This window comes from Accipiter gentilis, chromosome 13, assembly GCF_929443795.1.
Source record: "Accipiter gentilis chromosome 13, bAccGen1.1, whole genome shotgun sequence".
NCBI lineage: Eukaryota > Metazoa > Chordata > Aves > Accipitriformes > Accipitridae > Astur > Astur gentilis.
In genome coordinates this window covers 19,001,603-19,020,920 of record NC_064892.1, presented here as the reverse complement: position 1 = coordinate 19,020,920, position 19,318 = coordinate 19,001,603, and the positions used below count along the sequence as shown (strand labels likewise).

The window sequence follows — 19,318 nt, the reverse complement described above, 5'->3', positions numbered from 1 at the left end:
CTTAAGACACTTAGATTATTTTGTTTTCTCTGCTCGCAAGCTTTTATATACTGTTTTGTGAGAAAGCAAAGCAGCACAGTTCCATTCTCTGAACACTATTACGATGAGCCGATATGGCTGAGTATTGGTTATATAAAATCAGGTCTTCAAAGCCACTAAATCTTTTTTTGCTACATTCTGCCGTTATTTTTTTTTTTCTGCTTGGGTGGGGGAACCCACCAAACAAAACTCATTGTTGGCACAACAGACCTAGGCTAGCACAAAAGTGAATGAAGTGACCTGGTATTGCGGCCTCTTGGCCAACAGCCAACTGAGTTTATAAACATCTAACCATACCAGCTAGGAAGCTTGGTTCTGTAAAAACTGAATTGTCATTGTAGCCTTGCAGAAACTAATTTTCTAAGACTTGACAAACCCACATGTTCTTTTTTTATCTCTGGTCAATTAATTAATTCATTTGTATTAGAAAGACTTCTATTTCTGACCTCAGAGCATAAAAGACATCTTTCAAATGTTTGTCACCTGTATTTGTGCTCTAGATATATGAAAATATATCTTGTTTGTTCAGAAGAGGCAGAAGGTCCTAAATGTGTATCAGCCTCTGTTAGCACTGATTTAATTCTTTGTGTGCTGAGGAGTAGGACCACTAAAACTCTAGAACTTGGTAACAAAGTTGTCTTGTGGATTGTGTGTTGCTGCTTTGAGTTAGCACTTAATCAAAGCCTGCTGAATCTGTCAGGCAGACCTGGTAGGGTGGAGAGCTGCTTCTGACAACTGGTAGCAAAGAACAGCGTGTGAAGACTTACTTCTAGTGCTGGAATATAATCTGATAAACACAGCTAGTGTCAAAAGATTTTTATTACTAATTTCTGTTTTTAGAGTGGTCAGTATAAGTGGTTCTGCAGTACTACCACTAAGTTAATGGCTCTCTGTACACAATTGTTGCATCTGTGGTTTAGACCAGCGCAGTTCCTCTGATTCTAGGTGCAGCAGCAACAGACTGGGGGAGGTGGTGGAACAGGTAAAAGCGGTGTTCCTGTATTGCACTGGTGACTAATCTGTTACTAAATGTATAGTACAGACTTGTTTCAGTCCTTTTACAGTGCTCAGTACTTCAAGTACAGATAAAGTTGGCACCCACCATCTTTGGAGGTGCAGATAAAGAAAGTCCAACTATAATGTTGTATTACCAGGAGCTTCCCAGAAACAAAACCAGTTTCTGATGTGTGTGTTCCCATGCTGAACATCAGTGTACTATTTTCAGAGTTGTTTGCTTCCAAAGTGGTTAGAACCTTCCCTCAAACAGATGTAATTTACTACTTGCGTGTTTCTCTTAAGGCTAGGAGAGAGTCTGAGAACGAAATTCTGCTTTCTTTGTAGCTTTAAAAGATTTAAGTATTGCTTTCTTCTTCTGGCTATGACTTTCTTGGCAATGTTTTCCTGGAATTTGGTCTTGATAGAGTTTTATCAGGGCTTCCTTTCTCTAGGGTTTTTTTTTTTCTGTAAAGTTGCCTTCAGGACGTGCAATCAAATTTATAGTATGACAGTTACTTAAAAGCTATGGTTAGCTGAAAGACAAAGCTGGGTGTATGCAGGACAAAGATCTCTTCTAAGACCTCGTCTCTGAATCAGGATTAGTAGCTGTCAGGTTTTGCTAGGCATACCTAACAATTTTCTCTGTGTTAATGTTTCCCAGCTGGAGGAAAAATGTTTCTATTGTCTTCAAAGAATGAACTAAGTTACTGCACTCAAAGGATCAGTTGGCACTAGATATATCTGAATGTTGTAAAATTGAGGCTACTGTTGCTACTCCAGAAGGACTGCGTTTGGTAAGATTTCTTCTGAAGTTTGCACATCTGTAATTAAAGACTGCACTCGAGAACCCTTTCCCAGCCCCCTGACACAAATTCTTTCAAGCAGTGCTTTGATTACTTGGTCTTCATGTCTCTCTCTAGAAAGGACTGATGAGGCCTCAGTCTTAGGCGAGATGTGCCTTCTTTCCTTCATTATTGTAAATATTTATCTTGTTCAGGAAAAAAGCTGCAAAGAAAAATTTTCTACCAATAACTATTAGCTTGGGGCAGCAGTTTAACATTTCCAAGACTCAAGAAAACTTACATATCTATGGAAGTTCCCTTTTCTATCCAATGTCTTTCCTTCTCTTTTGATATATAGCTATGGCTCGTACAGACTGCTAGTTGTTGTTCAGAAGTACCAAGTGGCTTAATTCTAGTCTCTAATGCAATGATCTCAAGGATCCTTTTCACCTGAGAACATTTCACTGAAGTCAGCTTTTATTCCCCCCACTTTCTTTCGCAACAGAGGCACTTATGCCAAAGCTTTTTCGTTCTTACCTTTCTTGTAGAACTTCCCTATTTTGGAAGTAGCTCAACATTTTTGTTTATAACTTTTAGTGGCAGATAGTGCCCCAACTACAGTCCTTGGCAGATTACCAATTTCATATCAACATACTAGAAGAGATGTCTTATCCAGTTATGCATAACTTCTTCCTGACATATGGGCCATTGTATTCAAATAAATAATGTATCGACCAATAATTTTTGAATGCATGCTATCTAAACAGATTGAAGCAAAATGTCAACTTTACTAAGTAGTAGCACCTCATCCAAATAACATGAGGGAACTGGTTTTCACATAGCAATAGTATAGTAGCTTGACATTTGCCTAGGGCCTTAAGGTACCTTAGGATATGAACAGAAAGTGTTGGCTTGTGTAAGTGATCCTTCAGAGATGAAGTTCTTTTAAATAAGCTTTTTAAAAGCAGGATCACTTTCTTTCACAGGCTTATCTGTGGACAGTGTGAAAAAGTCATGCTGCTTCTGCTTGATTGGCTGATTAATCTTTTCCCTGCTTTTCTTTTGTTTATCATCTTATCCCCAAAGGCTTTTTGAAGGATCAACTAATCCCTACCATGTATTACTTCTCACTAACTTTGTTCAAAAAGTATGTCACCCGGTTTTTGTACTTGGAATTTAGAGGTGTTCATTTCAGTGACTGCTATAAGCTGCTATTCTGTCATTAGACCTTTAGTTTCTCTATCAGTTTGGGTTTTAAATAGCGCAGATCAGGCAAGTTCAGAATCTTCTTGCTTGAAACATCTATCTGTTCACAGTGTTTGTAAACCAAATGGAAGTGCTTCATGGTAGAGCCTGCCTCACATGCCCTGTAGAAACCACCTGTACTGGTTAATACTGGGTCTCTTGGACAGCTCTGTTAGCAATTTCTTTAGGCAATGTTTGCCTACCCATCTTGGACAGGACAGGTTTGTTTGTTTTAACCACCTCATCTGTGTGAGGTGCTACTCTGCAGTAGCAAAAATTAGTAAGAAGCTATGCTGTGCATTGTTGGCAGGATCATCACAGGCACATTCCATGTGAGGAAGTACTGTTTGTCCTTTAATTTTTATTAAGGTTTGTGGGCTTACTGAAGTTATTTCTACTTACTGGTGGTGTTTCCAGGACCTCATTCATGTCCTTGGTAGTGCTCTATATCCTGTTACTTTCAAAAGCCCCTTTTTTTGCTTCAGCATGACAAAGCTGTTCATCAAGAACTTCCGAGCTATCTCTTGAAGATAAATTGAAAGATAAAGCTGTTCCACTGCAGAGATCTTAAAATCAGTTCAGGGTATATGGACATTGCTACAAACTAAATTAACTTCATCACATGCAAAGCAAGGCTGCTTCTTTCTAAGCACAGGCAGCTTGATTATATGTCTTTAAGATGTATTGCTGTATAAATCCAGAAGCTTGTGTATCTGCTACCTAGAGATATGCATACCGTATAGGGGGTTTTGTGTGTTAGCCTATAGGCTGTTTATTAACTTGCCTTGTTGCATTTCTTCCTGTGATTAAAATACAACTTTAACATCTAAAAGATTAGATATTTGGAAAAGAGCGACCTGTGCAGTAGAACTAGCATTTCTTCAAGAATTAGGTAAATCTTTAAAAACCAAACCAAACAAAACCCCTTTCCTTAATTATCTGTTTAACAGTTTGATACTTTAGGTATGTCTTAGTATCACTTTTCAAAAGTAGAATTTAATTTCCTTCCCCTTCACTGGAATTATTGTTACATGACATTAACAACTAATCTGTTAAATAAAATTCAAAACCTAGTTTAGGTCTTGGGTATTACAAGGAACTAATTTTGTAGATATTTAACTATTCTGTAAATGGGTACTTTAGAGCTGTTTATGACAAATTTGTCCAGAGGTTAACCAATTCCGTTTTATACTTTTGGTAGTTGTCTTCTAGCTGCTGAATGTGTAATAATGTAGGAGCTTCAATAGCCCATTCTGTGAAGGGCATATGAGTTCCAGTATGGTATTAGCAGCAGAATGGCAGAGGATCTCCACAGAGGAATTGTATCCGAACTTAATCTTTCATTTTGCACTTAAAAGTGCCCTTACCACCATTTCCTATTGCAAGATGAGTCATGTTTGCATCTATAACAGGGTACTTGCACCTGTATGTTACGTATTTGAAACCCTAGCTAACTTGTAGACAACATCTTTAAAAGCGTCTGAAAGAGGCTTTACCATTATAATTCCATCTTTATAAATGATGGCATTTTAATTGGTTTAAGAAAGTGTTCTGTAGTGTTAATTTGCTTAATGTATTTCCATTAATTAGGGTAAACATAAAAATAAGCCATATATACCAGTATGTTAGGATGAATAACAATTATGTCTTTAGATGACATGTTCTTAATGATACAACATCCAAAATCCTCATGAAAACTTTCTCAGTGTTGTGATTTTGTGATTGTGATCTAATGTCATTTTAGTGCAAGTGTAAATTACTAGATTTGTGAAACATAAAACAAAAAATTCTTATTTATCAGCAGAATAGTTACAATAAGTTTAGTAGCTCAGGGACCTTTTCTGTAGTGTCTTACAAGTATTTAGGTATGTTTTTTCAAGAAGGCATTCTGTCAGTCTTTCAGTTTATGGTGCCTGTGAATTTGGTCAGAATGTTCTTTGTGTCTTTCCATCCCTATCCTAGAGTATTATCTTTGTGTTCATTCTTCCTAGGAAGCTGTATTTAGGAGTCATCCACTCTATATATGCTGTTGTCCTAAACTTTTCTTGTCTGTTAAAAACTTGCTAGACAAAGTTACTATCCTCTCTTATAACTGTATAAAGCATAGTTTTCAGTTTATTTTTAAAATTATGCACTCATACAATGTCCCTCACTGCAAAATAAATTTAATTTGCAGTGGCTGAATGGTTAGTTCAGTAATCGCATCTCAAGGTGTTCATTTGGTGTTTTCATCTTCAGTGAATAATATTATGATGTCCATTTGGTATAACCAGATGGAGTTATTGTTTATCAAGCATCCATTATCAAGCTTGCCATGTCTCAACCATAGCATAAAACAGAACTCAGCTGTATTCTCAGAAACAGAATGTGGAAAAAAATCTAGATGCCCAGGGGGTATTCTCAAATTTTTAACAAGCAACTCTTTTTTCCTTTCCATCAGTTTTCCCTAGTATAGGTGGATAGGCATTATTTTTTGGTTGTTTTTGTAAAGAAATTACTACGTAGTACAGCATTTAGGACAAGAAAGTAAGGTAAGTTTGTGAAAATAAATAGCTACTTTATAGAAAAATCTGAGAAATGGAGTCTAGATTGGAGATGAAAGTACAAAAGTCTGCTGTTCCCATGGGGGGTGGGAGGGAAGAGTATGATGATTAGGAAATCCTGTTTATTTTCAAAAGGAATAACCAGTGTTTTAAAAGACATGCCTTCTGTGTGTTCTTTTCCTTTAGTCCCTTTTTTCTAGTTCCCATAGTAGGCTCTCAAAGTACACAAAGAAGAAAAAGAAAGGAAAATGAAAGTTTAACACTGATAGACCATAAAATAAGCACCCTTTTTCTTTTTTTTTTTTTTTTTTTTTTTTTTTTCCTTACTTCCTCCACCAAAGCTTTAGATGATATGCTTAAGCAAAGTTACCAGATACAATTTGGGAGTACCTGGCTAGCATTTTTCATATAGTGACAGAAGTTGCCAAACTTTCTAAATTACTAATCCTCTTTCTTTTTTTTTCAAATGGACCAGCAAGCATCATCACAAGGAAACTTGTTTGAAAATGTTGTAAAGGTGGCGTGACTTTTGTGCTCCTACTATAGGTTTATAGACCACCAGCTGTACATATGAGGGTTACTGGTCTTGGAATTTGTGCTAATGGACAAATGTGTTAGAAAAAATAGGTACATTAATCAACTATTTAAAATAAGATAAAAATAAGTTGAATATCAATATAGCTGGTTAATTTGTGATGTGTGCTAATTTTCTAAATGCTGAGACAAATGAATATACTACCAACTGAATATTCATGAGAGGTCTTCACCTCACCAAAACTTAGTCGGTGATTGCTTTAAGTAAATATCAGTGTAGCTATGATCATTTCAAAATGTCTTACGTTCTAGAGCTATGAAGAGGAGAGGAGGAATCGGTCAGAGCTTGAGCTTAGATGCCAGCGTTTAGCACTGGAACTGGCTGATACCAAGCAGATGATTCAGCGAGGCAATTACAGACAAGAGAACTATGATAAAGTAAAATGGTACGTATCTCTAGTTCAAGTGTTCTACTAACATACAAATGTTAATAGATAAGCTTCAGCCTTGATTGACTAGGGTTTTTCATTTGATTTTTGGCTTACGCACACAACCGATATTTATCCTTACCTCAATCCACTAATTGTTCAATTATGTCCTGTAGTATATTGCAGTCATAAGATGAACAACATTTTGAAATCTGTTGCATCAAATTATCTTCCTAAAAGTTTATATTTAGGGATTTACTGTGTTTTCAGAAGAGCCTGTTAGTCTCATTGCTGCTAAAGTGGGAGCTGTTGATGCCAAGTATCTTAGAACAGCTACTCTCTTTTTTTCTTTTTTTTTTTTTTTTTCTTCTCCTAGTTTAAAAGCAATGACCTAACAAAAAGTCCTGTGCTCTACTGTTTGGTGCCTACACAGTGAATTAAGAGGGTAGGACGTTGGGAATTAATATTTACAACTTAAGATATCCCTTGTAACCATAAATTTGAAAGGGCTGTTACAAGAACTCTTTGTCAAAGAATTTTAGGATTACCATAGTGAATTGGTTTATCTGCAGGAAGTTCCAGTGTCTCTCTTCATTTTTAAAATACAGATTTTACAGTTCTAGCCTATGCTTTGAATGCCCAGCTTGTAAATAACAATTGCAAAATAGTGAAAATGAACTTCTTGTAAATACACTCATGGATGTATACTTCACAGGCCAGCTCCCAAATGGCTTTTTCAGTGTGCTTGCTAGTACAAGAAATCTGGCCTTTGGCACATCTGTTGGGGAATGGTTTGAAATATGGGAATTATGAGTAGAAAACACCATGTCAGCTCCTTAGTTGTTCATGCTGAATGAACTTGGGCACAGTTACTGACACAAATGACTTTGCCACCAAGTCATTTGAAGGAGAGTCTGTCTTCTGGATAACTGTTCACAGTTATGTGTACTAAAACAACCTTGGAATCTACCTGGAAGCTTGTTGCAAATAGGATGGATTGATGCTATGGTTTGCTTCCTATGTGCAACTGAATCCTAATAAGTGGATCGTAATAACGTTCATGTGAATGGCCCCAGTGTTTAACAGTGTACATTTAAAATAGTCTTTGAGTTTAAAAAGGCATGAATGAACGTGCCAAAACTATATTTGAGAGAGTAGGTTGTATTCATCCAGGTAGGCACAGATGAAGGGGAAGGGAGAGCGCTGTTGGCATGACTGCATGAGGATATTTGGGAGCATTGCAGGAGTTAATCACTTCCAGGCTTGTTTCTGCCTTTAAAAATGCTATGTCAAATCTTCTAGTTCTGGTGTACTACAAGTTGTCTCAGCTTTAAAGCTATGCTTTGCTTAATATAAAACTGGTTAGCTTTTTTTCCAAACTGCAAGATCATACTGGCTCATTCATTTCACTGTTCTGACAGGGTCAGAGTGGAGTGGAGACATAGAGCTGCTGCTTTGTGTGTATGGAAAGCACTCTTATTCAGGACACCAACATAATTTTTGCAGCTGTGTCATGTATATTTTACACATGAGAAAAGTAGTACAACCCCCTCTGGTATCAAGGGACAGTATACAAGGGAGAGTAGCAACTGAGAACAAGTATAGATTGCTTTGTGTTTGATTAGGAAGATGGGAATGAAGTGGCTTTACTTTTTCATCAGACTTTAACGTCTGCAAAAGATTCAAAAGAATGTCATGGGAAATAGCATCAAAAGCTTGATAAAGCTAAAAGGATAGACAAGGGTCCTTGCAGCTCATTGCTAAGAGGAGAAATGGATAGCCCAAAGTTACACTAAAGAATAATCAGAGAATTAAATAATTTAGGATAGCAATTCAGGATTATTGTATTATAATTTAAGATTATTTTTTAAATACTTAGAAGTGAAAATTCTTTCATATAATAAGATACTGTTGTAGGTGTTAATAACTAAAAAAGGTAAGATTATCACTAATTGCCCTATGAGTGACTGATTGGAAGAAGGATGAGAAATTATAAATGCACAGGAATCTTGTTCATTACACTTTATGCATCTAATAGTTTCACTTTATTTTAACAGTGAACGTGATGTATTTGAACATGAATTGTCAGAACTCAGAAGAAAATATGAAATATTAGAGGTGTCAAACAAAGCACAAGCTAAAGAAAGAAATGACTTATCAAAAGAGGTAAACGTAAAGTTCTTATTTCAGTAATTGTCTGTTCCTTCATCTTGGTAATTTGATTCTTTGTCTAATCAAGTCTGTCAGGATCACCTGTAGGATCATGGAATAATTTAGATTAGAATGATCATCAGGAGACCAGCTGGTCCAACCCTCCTATGCAGTGCAGAGCCAGCTTAGGTCAGGTTGCTTAGGGCTCTGTCAAGTTTTGAGTATCTCCAAGGATGTAGATTTCCACAGCCTTTCTGGACAATCTGTTCCAGTGTTTGTCCACCCTCTTTGTGAAAAAGTTTTTGTAAAATCTAATCAGAGTTGTTTCAGCTTTTTTCTGTTGCCTCTTGTCCTGTCATTATGCACTTTCAAGAGTCTGGCTCTTGCTATGCATTCCAATTGGATAGGTGAAGATAACAAGATTTTTCCCTACCCAGACTTCTCTTCTGAAGGCTGAAAAAACCCTCCATTTCTTTCAACCCCTTGTACATGCTGTGCAGTCCATGACCATCTTGGTGGAGCTCTTTTGGTCTTGCTCCAGTATGTTAACGTATGTCTTTATGAGGAACTCGGAATGGGACGTGGCACACCAAATACAGTCTCACAAGTACTGAACACAGGATTATAATAATTTTCTTCAACTTATTGTCTGCATTGTTGCTAATACAGCCTAGTAGGCACTTGGCCTTCTTCGCTGTCAGGGCACACTTCTGGCTCATGTTTAGTTTGTTCAGCTGGTGCTTGCCTATCCAATCCATATTTTGCCAGTTTTCCCGTAGAGGTGTTATGGGGGATGGCTGAAAGCCATACAAAAATTCAAATAAATGACATGGACAGCTGTCCTCTTATCCATAGAGCCAACTTTCTTGTCAGGTTTGCTAGGCACAGTTTGGCCTTGGTAAATCCATGCTAGTTGTTTCCAGTCACCTTTTCCTCCATATCCATGGATATGGCTTCCAGGAGGATTTGCCTCATAATCTTTGCAGGGACTGAGATTAGATTTACCAACCTGGAGTTCCCTGGGCCATCCTCCTTGAAGGTGAATTCTGGTCATCAGAAGCCTTGCTCGCTTGCTATGATCTTTCAAACAGCTGGCCAACCTCACAACAACATTGGCGATCTCCCTCAACATTGGTCAAGTGCTTTCCATTTTTCCCTGGGCATTATGTACATGCCATTTTCCTATGTCTCTATCTTAGTTTTCCTTTGCTTCAGCCTTCCAAATTCTGCCAATGAGCTCAGGAACCTGAGAGGCCCAAGGGCAAAATTTACCCATGAAGGCTGAATGCTGTGAGTATGCTCTCTTTCTCAAAAGGTGCAGAACTAGTTACAACTTGCTTTAGCTCTTTTTGATCAATAGTGACAGTAGGGCAGAGCTACTATACAGCTTATGTTTTGTTGTATATGTTTTTTCTATACATCAATAGAATACAAAGGTTTTCTTCTTTGTGACTGTCTAGTAAAATAACGGTACAGTTGCCTGAAGTTTCCTTCAGTTCATCTTTACAGAAGTTAGTTCTGTGTCAGGAATAGAGAGACTTCTATTCCAGACCTCCTCTTTCTATGATACTGCATGTTGACAAGAGGAATTACAGTGCTGTTTCTCTTCTGGGCAGGACTATCTACTAGGATGATGGACTGTTTTTCTCTAATGTGTCTCCAGTAGTCTTTGAAAGTCTTTCTACTGGGAAATGAATAAATGCCTCTTCAGGCACAGAGGGGTTCTCATCTTTGTTAGGGTTCCAGTGAGTTCTGATCCAGTTAGTTCAGTCACTTCACTCAGATCTCGGTTATTGCTGTTCTGGTAGCACTACTATTGCACAAGGCAATGTGTTTCTGCTGCTCTAAAGACATTTTAAGAGCCAGAAGCCTGTCAGGTCAAGAGAAATTTCTCTTGCTGCTTCTCTGTTTAGTAATTTATTCATCCAAGAGTCATGAATTCTGTTCAGTGATGGCTCCCTTACTGGGCATGTATGATAACTTTTGGGTCAAGGGACTCAGAGAAACACATGTAAAGAATGTTTCCAAGTCCACTGCCTTGGTCTATAGGACTTTTGATGGTTTATACCAGTGCAAGCTTCCATTACACAGTATCTATTTTCACTATTTCTGCATCTAAATTGTTCATAGCAAGAATCGCTTCACTGAACCTGCAGGATTAGTTATTCACCTTAAGTAAGCTAGTTAGGATAGAATCACCTAAAACTATCGGAATCACATTTTTCCCTTCATTGGATGTAGGTGTAACTTTGCAACAGCTTTTGGGGAGGGAGAAGAGGCTTTTACTGGATCTCAAGAAAGAAACTTTTTCAGTTTATATCGTCATTGACTATTATCAGATGGTTTGTAGCTCAGTGCAACTTTGATGCAAAAACAAGACTATTTTTTAAGCTGTATAGAGATCTTTACAGGAAACACCAAAAGGAATAGAGAAATAATTGATTGGCTGTTCTGAATTAATTTGCAAGTTTACTTTTTAATGCAATATGAAAGGAGCACTGCATGAGAAGGTTGTTCTTGACTTCTGTACAGGTCCAGGCAAGAATCAAATGGAGGATCTTTGTGTGCTAACACTTTGGCAGCTGAGTAAATGAGATCAATTATGTCTGAGAGAATTCAAGGGAGATTGTGTTCCTTAGTGTCTCTGTATAAAAGTGTTACAGATAAAATAGTGGCTATAACTACCACTTTAAAGATAGTATTCCTCTGCCTAATTTTATAAGGAGCCATAGAGATTCTCCGAAACACTAGGGAAGAAACTGAGTTTCTGTTAGAAAGTAACTCTGATATTCTCTTTTACATCAGTCTGAAGGCTTTGTTAGGCTGTTTATTCATCAGTGTTCTAGCATAGTAAGAGGACATCAAAATGCAGGTTTGTTCTCAGCATATAACAATGGCCAAAAAAGTATTGTCACGTACATCAAGTTTGTATGTATGCATCAAGTACTGCAGTGTAGCAGCAGCAATGCCTTTTTTTTTTTTTGTTAACTCTATACTAAATTCATAGAATCATAGAATCATTTAGGTTGGAAGAGACCTTCAAGATCAAGTCCAACCATCATCTATGCCCACTAAACCATGTTCTGGAGTACCCCATCTACTCGCTTTTTGAATACCTCAGGGATGGTGACTCAACCACTTCCCTGGGCAGCCTATTCCAATGTCTGACAACCTTCTCAGTAAAGAAATTTTTCCTAATATCTAACCTAAATCTCCCTTGTTGCAACTTGAGGCCATTTTCCTCTCGTCCTATCTCCAGCCACCTGACAGAAGAGACCAGCACCCACCTCACTACAACCCCCCTTCAGGTAGTTGTAGAGAGCGATAAGGTCTCCCCTCAGCCTCCTCATCTCCAGACTAAACAGCCCCAGCTGCCTCAGCTGCTCCTCATAAGACTTATTAATCTGAGAGGCAATAAAAGTAGCACTATAAACTAAAATACCACTTCAAACTGTGTCATTACTTGAATCTCCTGGAAGGTCCATAGTAGGTTTTGTGTATGCTGATACAGTGTCACCGGTTCTGGATTGGAAGAGCATAGAGTTGTAAGTGTTTACACAGCACTTATTCCAGGGGAGGAGGAGTTGGAGGGGGGTAGTAAATCCTAGATTTCTTTCTTCATGTAGTCCATGATGTTTGTGTTCACTGTGGATATATGTATAACCTCTTACTTGGAGAAGGAGAGCACAGTTGTGGTTTTTTCTTAAATAAGTATAGGACAGGCATTAACCTCACCCTCTGTGGCGCTCAGCAAGTGGGCAGATGGAGAGAAGCATGCCTCTAAGAGCATTTTTTCTTTTTTGTATGAATTTTCAGCTGTTTAACTAGTTGTTCTTTTTGTTTGATTCAGGTATGTCCCTTAAGTAACCTTTAGTTCTTTTATGACTCAGGAAGGGTGAATTCTATCTAAAACAAGTACATGATGTCTTTATAGCTTTGGGGGACATATTTCTGATAAGCTATTAATTTATCATTCTTTGAACTTGGCATGTGACATCCTCAGGAACTTTAAACAGTAAAATTATTTAAGGCAATAAAACTATGTTTTGCTATCATGAATGAGTTGGGCCACTCTACACCAGTGCCATTATGCTCTGTGGCTGTTCTCTGACAATGTTCACCTCAAGTAGATGGAGACTACTCTCTCCTGCACCACTTTCTTCTTGGAGGAGTAAAGATGTGGTGATTGGGAAGGCCATTACAGAGACTCACAGGATATTCATGTTTCTGTTTTGGCATCAGTTCAGCCTTCTGTAGCAACACCATGCTAAATGAAAGTCAAAACAAGGCGTGCATAACCCTCTTTGCCCTTGGTGCTGGCCTGAATCATTACCTTGTCCACAACAATCATGATATACTTCAGCCCCAGAACTACGAGTTTCACCATTTCTTCACAGAGCAATAACAACTCTGGTGCCCTTAAACTTTTGAATTCTGTTTCTGAGAATGTTGTAGCCAGTATGATGATAGATTGGCACCAGGACTTGACATCAGTATTTCTGACTTAGTACTATTCAGTACTATCACTATTCAATACTTCAGTGCTATTTAGATACTGAGGTAGATTAAGGGACACTTTACCTCTTTTTCAGTTGCCAACTACCAGAACTAAGTCATTGAAACTCATAAAATTATGATTTTATTGAAGTCTTTGTCCTGGTTTCAGCTGGGATAGAGTTAACTGTCTTCCTAGTAGCTGGTACAGTGCTATGTTTTGAGTTCAGCATGTGAAGAATGTTGATAACATTGATGTTTTCAGTTGTTGCTCAGTATTGTTTAGACTATAGTCAAGGATTTTTCAGCTTCTCATGGCCAGCCAGGGCACAAGAAGTTGGCACAGGACACAACCAGGGCACCTGACCCAAACTGGCCAACGGTGTATTCCATACCATGGGACGTCCCATCCAGTATAGGAACTGGGAGTGGGGGCAGGGAATCGCTGCTCGGGGACTGGCTGGGTGTCGGTCGGCGGGTGGTGAGCTATTGCCCTGCGCATCATTTGTACGTTCCAATCCTTTTATTACTACTGTTGTCATTTTATTAGTGTTATCATTATTAGTTTCTTCTCTTCTGTTCTATTAAACCGTTCTTATCTCAACCCAGGAGTTTTACTTTTTTTCCCGATTTCCTCCCCCATCCCACTGGATGGGGGGGAGTGAGTGAGCGGCTGCGTGGTGCTTAGTTGCTGGCTGGGGTTAAACCACGACAGTCTTTTTTCAGCATAAAGCTTCACCAACTTACATTAAACGTAAGTGTAGAGTTTTTTTGTTCAGGTAACTTTGCAGAAGAGAGTTAAAATGAAAGCGTAAATATGTGTACATAGGTTAAATACTTACCTTGAAGTTCATGTTAAAGTGTTCTTTTTAATGCATTTTATAGCTGGCAACCATACAACAATCTCTCAGTTTGTTGCAAAAAGATAAAGATTATCTTAATCGCCAGAACATGGAGCTTAGTGTTCGCTGTGCACATGAAGAAGATCGTCTTGAAAGACTTCAGATTCAGCTAGAGGATGCCAAAAAAGCTAGGGAAGAAATGTATGAAAAATACGTTGCATCCAGGTAAGTTACTCTGTGTTCACTTCTATCAATAGACAAGTTATTGAACTATATTCCTTTGTTTCTTGCACAAATCCTCTTTAATTAAAAATAATTTTAACTTTCAGAAAGCTAGGCCATATTTGTGGAACTAGAAACAGAACACTTTGAGTCTCAATGCGTATCAGCAAATTATTTTTTTTTTTTAAAACCTTTTATATAAGACCATAGTAGTGAAGACATCAGCATTGAAAGTTTATGGCAACTGTTCTCTTAGTTACCTCCATAAATTTCTATATACACCTATAATTAATTACAAAAAAGAGGAAAACTCTTTGAAGTGCATATGTTACATATCTTACTCCCTACCCACCCACCCCAAATGACCTTTATTAAAATCAGGAGCATTTGAAAGACAATCTGAACGATTATTGCAGAATAAAATAAATATATTTAATTTTCACAAATGTTTAAAATAGGACATCGCATGTTTCTTATCAACTATTAGAGCTATCAGTCTTTCATATCTCAAGTTTGAATTCAGATTCTCTAAATGTAGCCTTGAGAATTAGATTGATCACTGTATGCTAGCCAGAGTGGTAAATAGTGTCAAATCTTGATGTTACCTGAATTGGTATACATATATGTATGACATGTTAAATAGGAAACACTACGCTATTCAGATACATATCTTGCTACATATGTAATGCTCTACAACAAAATTTCATAGAATCATAGAATATCTCAAGCTGGAAGGGACCCATAAGGAGCATCGAGTCCACCTCTCTGCTCCTTGCAGGACTACCTAAAAGTAAATCATAGGACTAAGAGCATTGTCCAGTTTCAAACCACATTTAGATTTTTCTAATTCAGAATTCAAGGTTATCCGGTTCATGTTATTTCCCTACATTTAAATGCCAAAAAATATCATTTCAGTATATATTCCCAAAATAACATCAAGTATTTGCCTGTATGTACTTCACTAATGAACATAAAACTATTGTTTTGGTTCGTACTGTCCTTAAAAAAAAAAACCAAAACAAACAGCTGTGGATTGAATGAATAAGCTTAGAGTATGAAGTATGTTCACCTTCTCTTCAGCTGCTTCCTTTGGTTTGAATCAAGAAGATGGAACTGCAAACAGCATCTATGAATTTTGTGTCCTTGTATAACTATCATGAAATGTGCTAATACGACTCTCCTGTAATAGAACTAAAAGACAAATTGTTATCTAAATGGAAATAATAATATGGAGTTCTAGCCCATATCAGCAGTGTTTTTAATGCTGTTTTTCCTTTCAATGCAGTCACTTAAACTTTTTTTAATTTGTTTTACATGTGTATATCTCAGAACTATGTTCACCTGCAGTTTGCATTTTAAATAAATTTTTAAGACTTATTTTTTACATGGGGTTTTAAAGACGTAGGCCTGAGCAGTCTTTCTCTATAAATGTGCTTGTAAACAGTGACTCCTGTAGCTAGATTCCTATTTGTAGAAAAGCACTGTGAAATCCTTATCCTGTAACAATGATAAAGAGGCACTTTTACAGAGCTGTCTCCATTTGGGGAACCCAGAAAGAGACATATGTAGCTTGCCTCTACCACAGTTTGGGATACTGTGCAAGCCTGCCACTGTCTGCTGGAATATCAGAGGTCTCTGTCTTCTACATTTTGATACCAACTAAAGAGAAATTCTGTGACTCTTACTTTGTTGTTAGAGGTCTCGATACTGTCATTGGGATTCTGTACTGTTACCAAATCTCTCTCTTGACATCATTGGTATTGGTGACTCTTTTCATGATGATAATTTTCATAGGACAGATATTAATTGTAATGAATAATGCAGGTATGTCTGCTCTCCTCTAGTGACCATTATTGTCTTTTGCAGCGATAATAAGGCATAGCAGAGAAGACAGTGTAGTGTATTGAGCAGCATATGTAGGACTGCACTGCAGCTCGGACAGTCTAGATTTTATTCAAGGTTCCACTGCTGACCTGCTGATGAACTTTGAATAAGTAATTTCATAACGTAAAAAATGTAATGTAAAATGTAAGAATGTTCATGAAAGGTTTCTTTTGTAAAATGGAGGTAATAGTATCCTTTTGTAAAGTGCTTTAAAACCTGCATGTGATCTGCAATATTGCAGAAGCTGTACCTTCTTTATATTTTCTCACATACATGTACAGGAATCCTGTCTATTCAGCAATTTAAACCATTCATCTCTCAGGTCAAATATGTATGGTATTAGGTTTCTTATAAAGACCTCTACAGAATCCAATTTTTTTGTTAGGTAAATTAGAGGGGTACAAAAGCAGAGCAGGAGAAAACTATACCAACTAATGGACACTCTACAGTCCTCAGTGCTACCTGGAGGTGACATCAGTTTGGGTAATAAGCTTCTATTTGCTACCTTTTGAAGAATTTGAGGCTTTTTAATGCTTGCTTCACATCTGGATCTCTTTTGGTTGCTGTAGTTCAGGAATGAAGATGATGAAAACAAACCCAAGTATCTATTTTTAGGAATAAAGAATAATTCACTTTCTGGTCGCCATCAGAACTGCTGGCATCGGGGTACTGCAGTTAGGAAATTACACACTTTAGGAAACTGAGGGCTTAACTTGCCAATTAAAAAGGAACACTTCAAAATAGGTTGAGATTATGGCAAGATGAATGGCAGCAGCTCATAGCTACAGTTCTTGGGAATCTATGTGTAAGCACAGACCAACACAAAAGATTTCCCTTTATATGTTTTAATCTTAAAACACTATCCATAGTTGCATTGAGATGCTTAGATCATTTAGTTTATTTGCAGTATAAAGCCTTATGTATAATAGGCCTGGAAAGAAGTTCATTAAAGCCTGCAGCCTGAAGAAGACAAAACAACTTGATAAGGCAAAAACATTTTTAATTACTGCTCAAGCAAAAGACTGTAACAGCAGGTCAGGAATAAAAATCACGAATGATGATTCTTTGCTTCAGCAGCAATTCATTTGCTGTTTATTAAAAGGCATTGGCAGGGCAGTCAAGCTGTATACTCAGAATATGCCTTTTACTATACCATTTGTTTATTTTAGTCATCATAAAGATAAGTGTCACTTTGAACTGTCTTCTGGTGCCATCACTGTGGGTGTTCAAGACTTTTCCAAATTGCTCTAATTTTTTCAGTGAACCTTCCTGACTTTTAGCAGTCTTGCCATGGGAAAGAACATGTAATTTCTGCAGTGACAGCAGTTTCTTTTTGGCACGTAGTAATGGTAATAGCAAATTATCCAAGTACCAAGAAAAGGGTGATTCTTACTGATTCTGAACATCGGAATTGTATCCTGAGGTCCTGATTGTCAGCGTTCTTTTTTTTCTTCTTTCCCTATGTATGGAGCCACATAATGTGTAAAGAACACCAAAAGTTTATAATGGGGACCTTACATTCCAGTACTGTGTTTTGTTTGTTCTTGTTGGTTTTTTATTATAAACTTCTTCATCGTATCAAAGATCTTCATAAAGTATTTTGCTGTAGTGTGGTGCAGTTGAGGAAGGAGAGGAGATAAATTTACTTCTACCTTGTAGGTCAACTGAAATTCAGTGTCTCAATAAAAAGAAAACAGGAAAACCTGGACAGCAAGCATTCTGACATTTAAATATTTTGGGCCTTTTAGTTAATGTGAAGGAGGTTTGGGCCAGCTGAAGTGCTAATTTCTAAAAGTTAGAAGTTATCACATAATTGGAAGTTGGAAGAAATCTAAAACCTTTTACAGTTGTAAATGCACATTTCTTCATAAACATGTACCTTCTAGCAGTTCCTCATTGCTGATTGATTATTCTTGAACACTAACTAGGTGCTATAAAATTTTGACATTCCTTAGCTGTTAAGTACTTACAACATAAGCCTTTTTTTGTAGTTTCGTAGGAGAAATTCTTTACGGGATTCCCTACAATCTGTCATGGGCTTCCAAAGTTACAAAAAGGCATCAATATTACTCTGAAATGAAACTCTTTCATCCTGGAATCTTCTGATATCTGCTTCTTAAACTTAAGCGTGTATTTTCATTTATGTCACACTGACAGAATAAATTCCCAAATCTTTGATTTTTTCGACTTCACAAATGTCTACAGCATGTAATCTTCAATGTTTCTTGTGATGGTTTTTTCCCCATATGAGGTGCAAATAGTACACAACAAAGTCTTGGAGTAGCACGGCAGTATTGCAAGTTAGCAAGTTGATCAACTCTTACTCAGTGATGAAGAAGCTAGAAAACTTTGGAAAGTGAGGAAATTTTTTTTAAGTGGTTAATTAATGTAAACAAACCCTCATATAGAGGCTGACAAAGAATTTCTGGAAGAATGTTAAGCCTAATGTTGTATGATTAATCAATGTTGAATTACTTTAAAAAACTTTTAAAAGTATGTAGAAAGCTTTTATTTATTCCCAACTAAATATTATTTATTCCTGATTGATTTTCACTCAGTTTGCATAACAACATAGGCTAATATTTTTTTCAAGCAATTTGGGAGGAAAATGAGTAAGAATTAAAATGTAAAGTCAAGAAGTGCTCTGTTCTACCTGTACAGCTGTACCTGAAGTTTTGATATTTTGGCCAGTGCAATTAATTTTAAATTCCCATGTTGTGTGTTTGTTTACTTACAGAGACCACTATAAAACAGAATATGAAAAGAGACTGCATGAAGAGTTGGAACAAATAAGGTTGAAAACAAATCAAGAAATTGAGCAACTAAGAAGCACTTCAAAAGAGATGTATGAACGTGAAAACAGGTAGATAAGTTGCAGGCAATAACCTAATTAGGGCAAAACTGACAAAATGTTTTGTGCTTAGGTATAATCCCAGTTGACTGGCTCTTTGAGAGGTAATCAAAATGTGAGAATTTAAGTTCAATTATAAAAGTGAGGAGAATCCTGTAAAAACTAAAATGAAATTATACAGTAAATATATGGTGTTGTAATTGTTATTAAATAATGGACATCCAACATTGTCAATGAAAAGTATTATTAAAATTCATGTTCTAGATAAACATCAGTGGTTTGAAGTTTGTTCAGATGTACAGTGTTA

The 19,318-nt window shown here is 37.0% G+C and overlaps 1 protein-coding gene across 2 annotated transcripts in view; it reads left to right on the top strand.

The window, feature by feature from the left end:
• PIBF1 (progesterone immunomodulatory binding factor 1) overlaps positions 1 to 19,318 on the top strand; it is a 123,403-nt gene that overhangs the window by 13,657 nt on the left and 90,428 nt on the right. For both annotated transcript variants that reach the window (XM_049815607.1, XM_049815608.1), the window contains 4 exons: positions 6,452 to 6,585; positions 8,625 to 8,733; positions 14,098 to 14,279; positions 18,898 to 19,023. In XM_049815607.1, the coding sequence (XP_049671564.1) occupies positions 6,452 to 6,585; positions 8,625 to 8,733; positions 14,098 to 14,279; positions 18,898 to 19,023 (551 nt within the window). The remainder of the gene's footprint in view (positions 1 to 6,451; positions 6,586 to 8,624; positions 8,734 to 14,097; positions 14,280 to 18,897; positions 19,024 to 19,318) is intronic.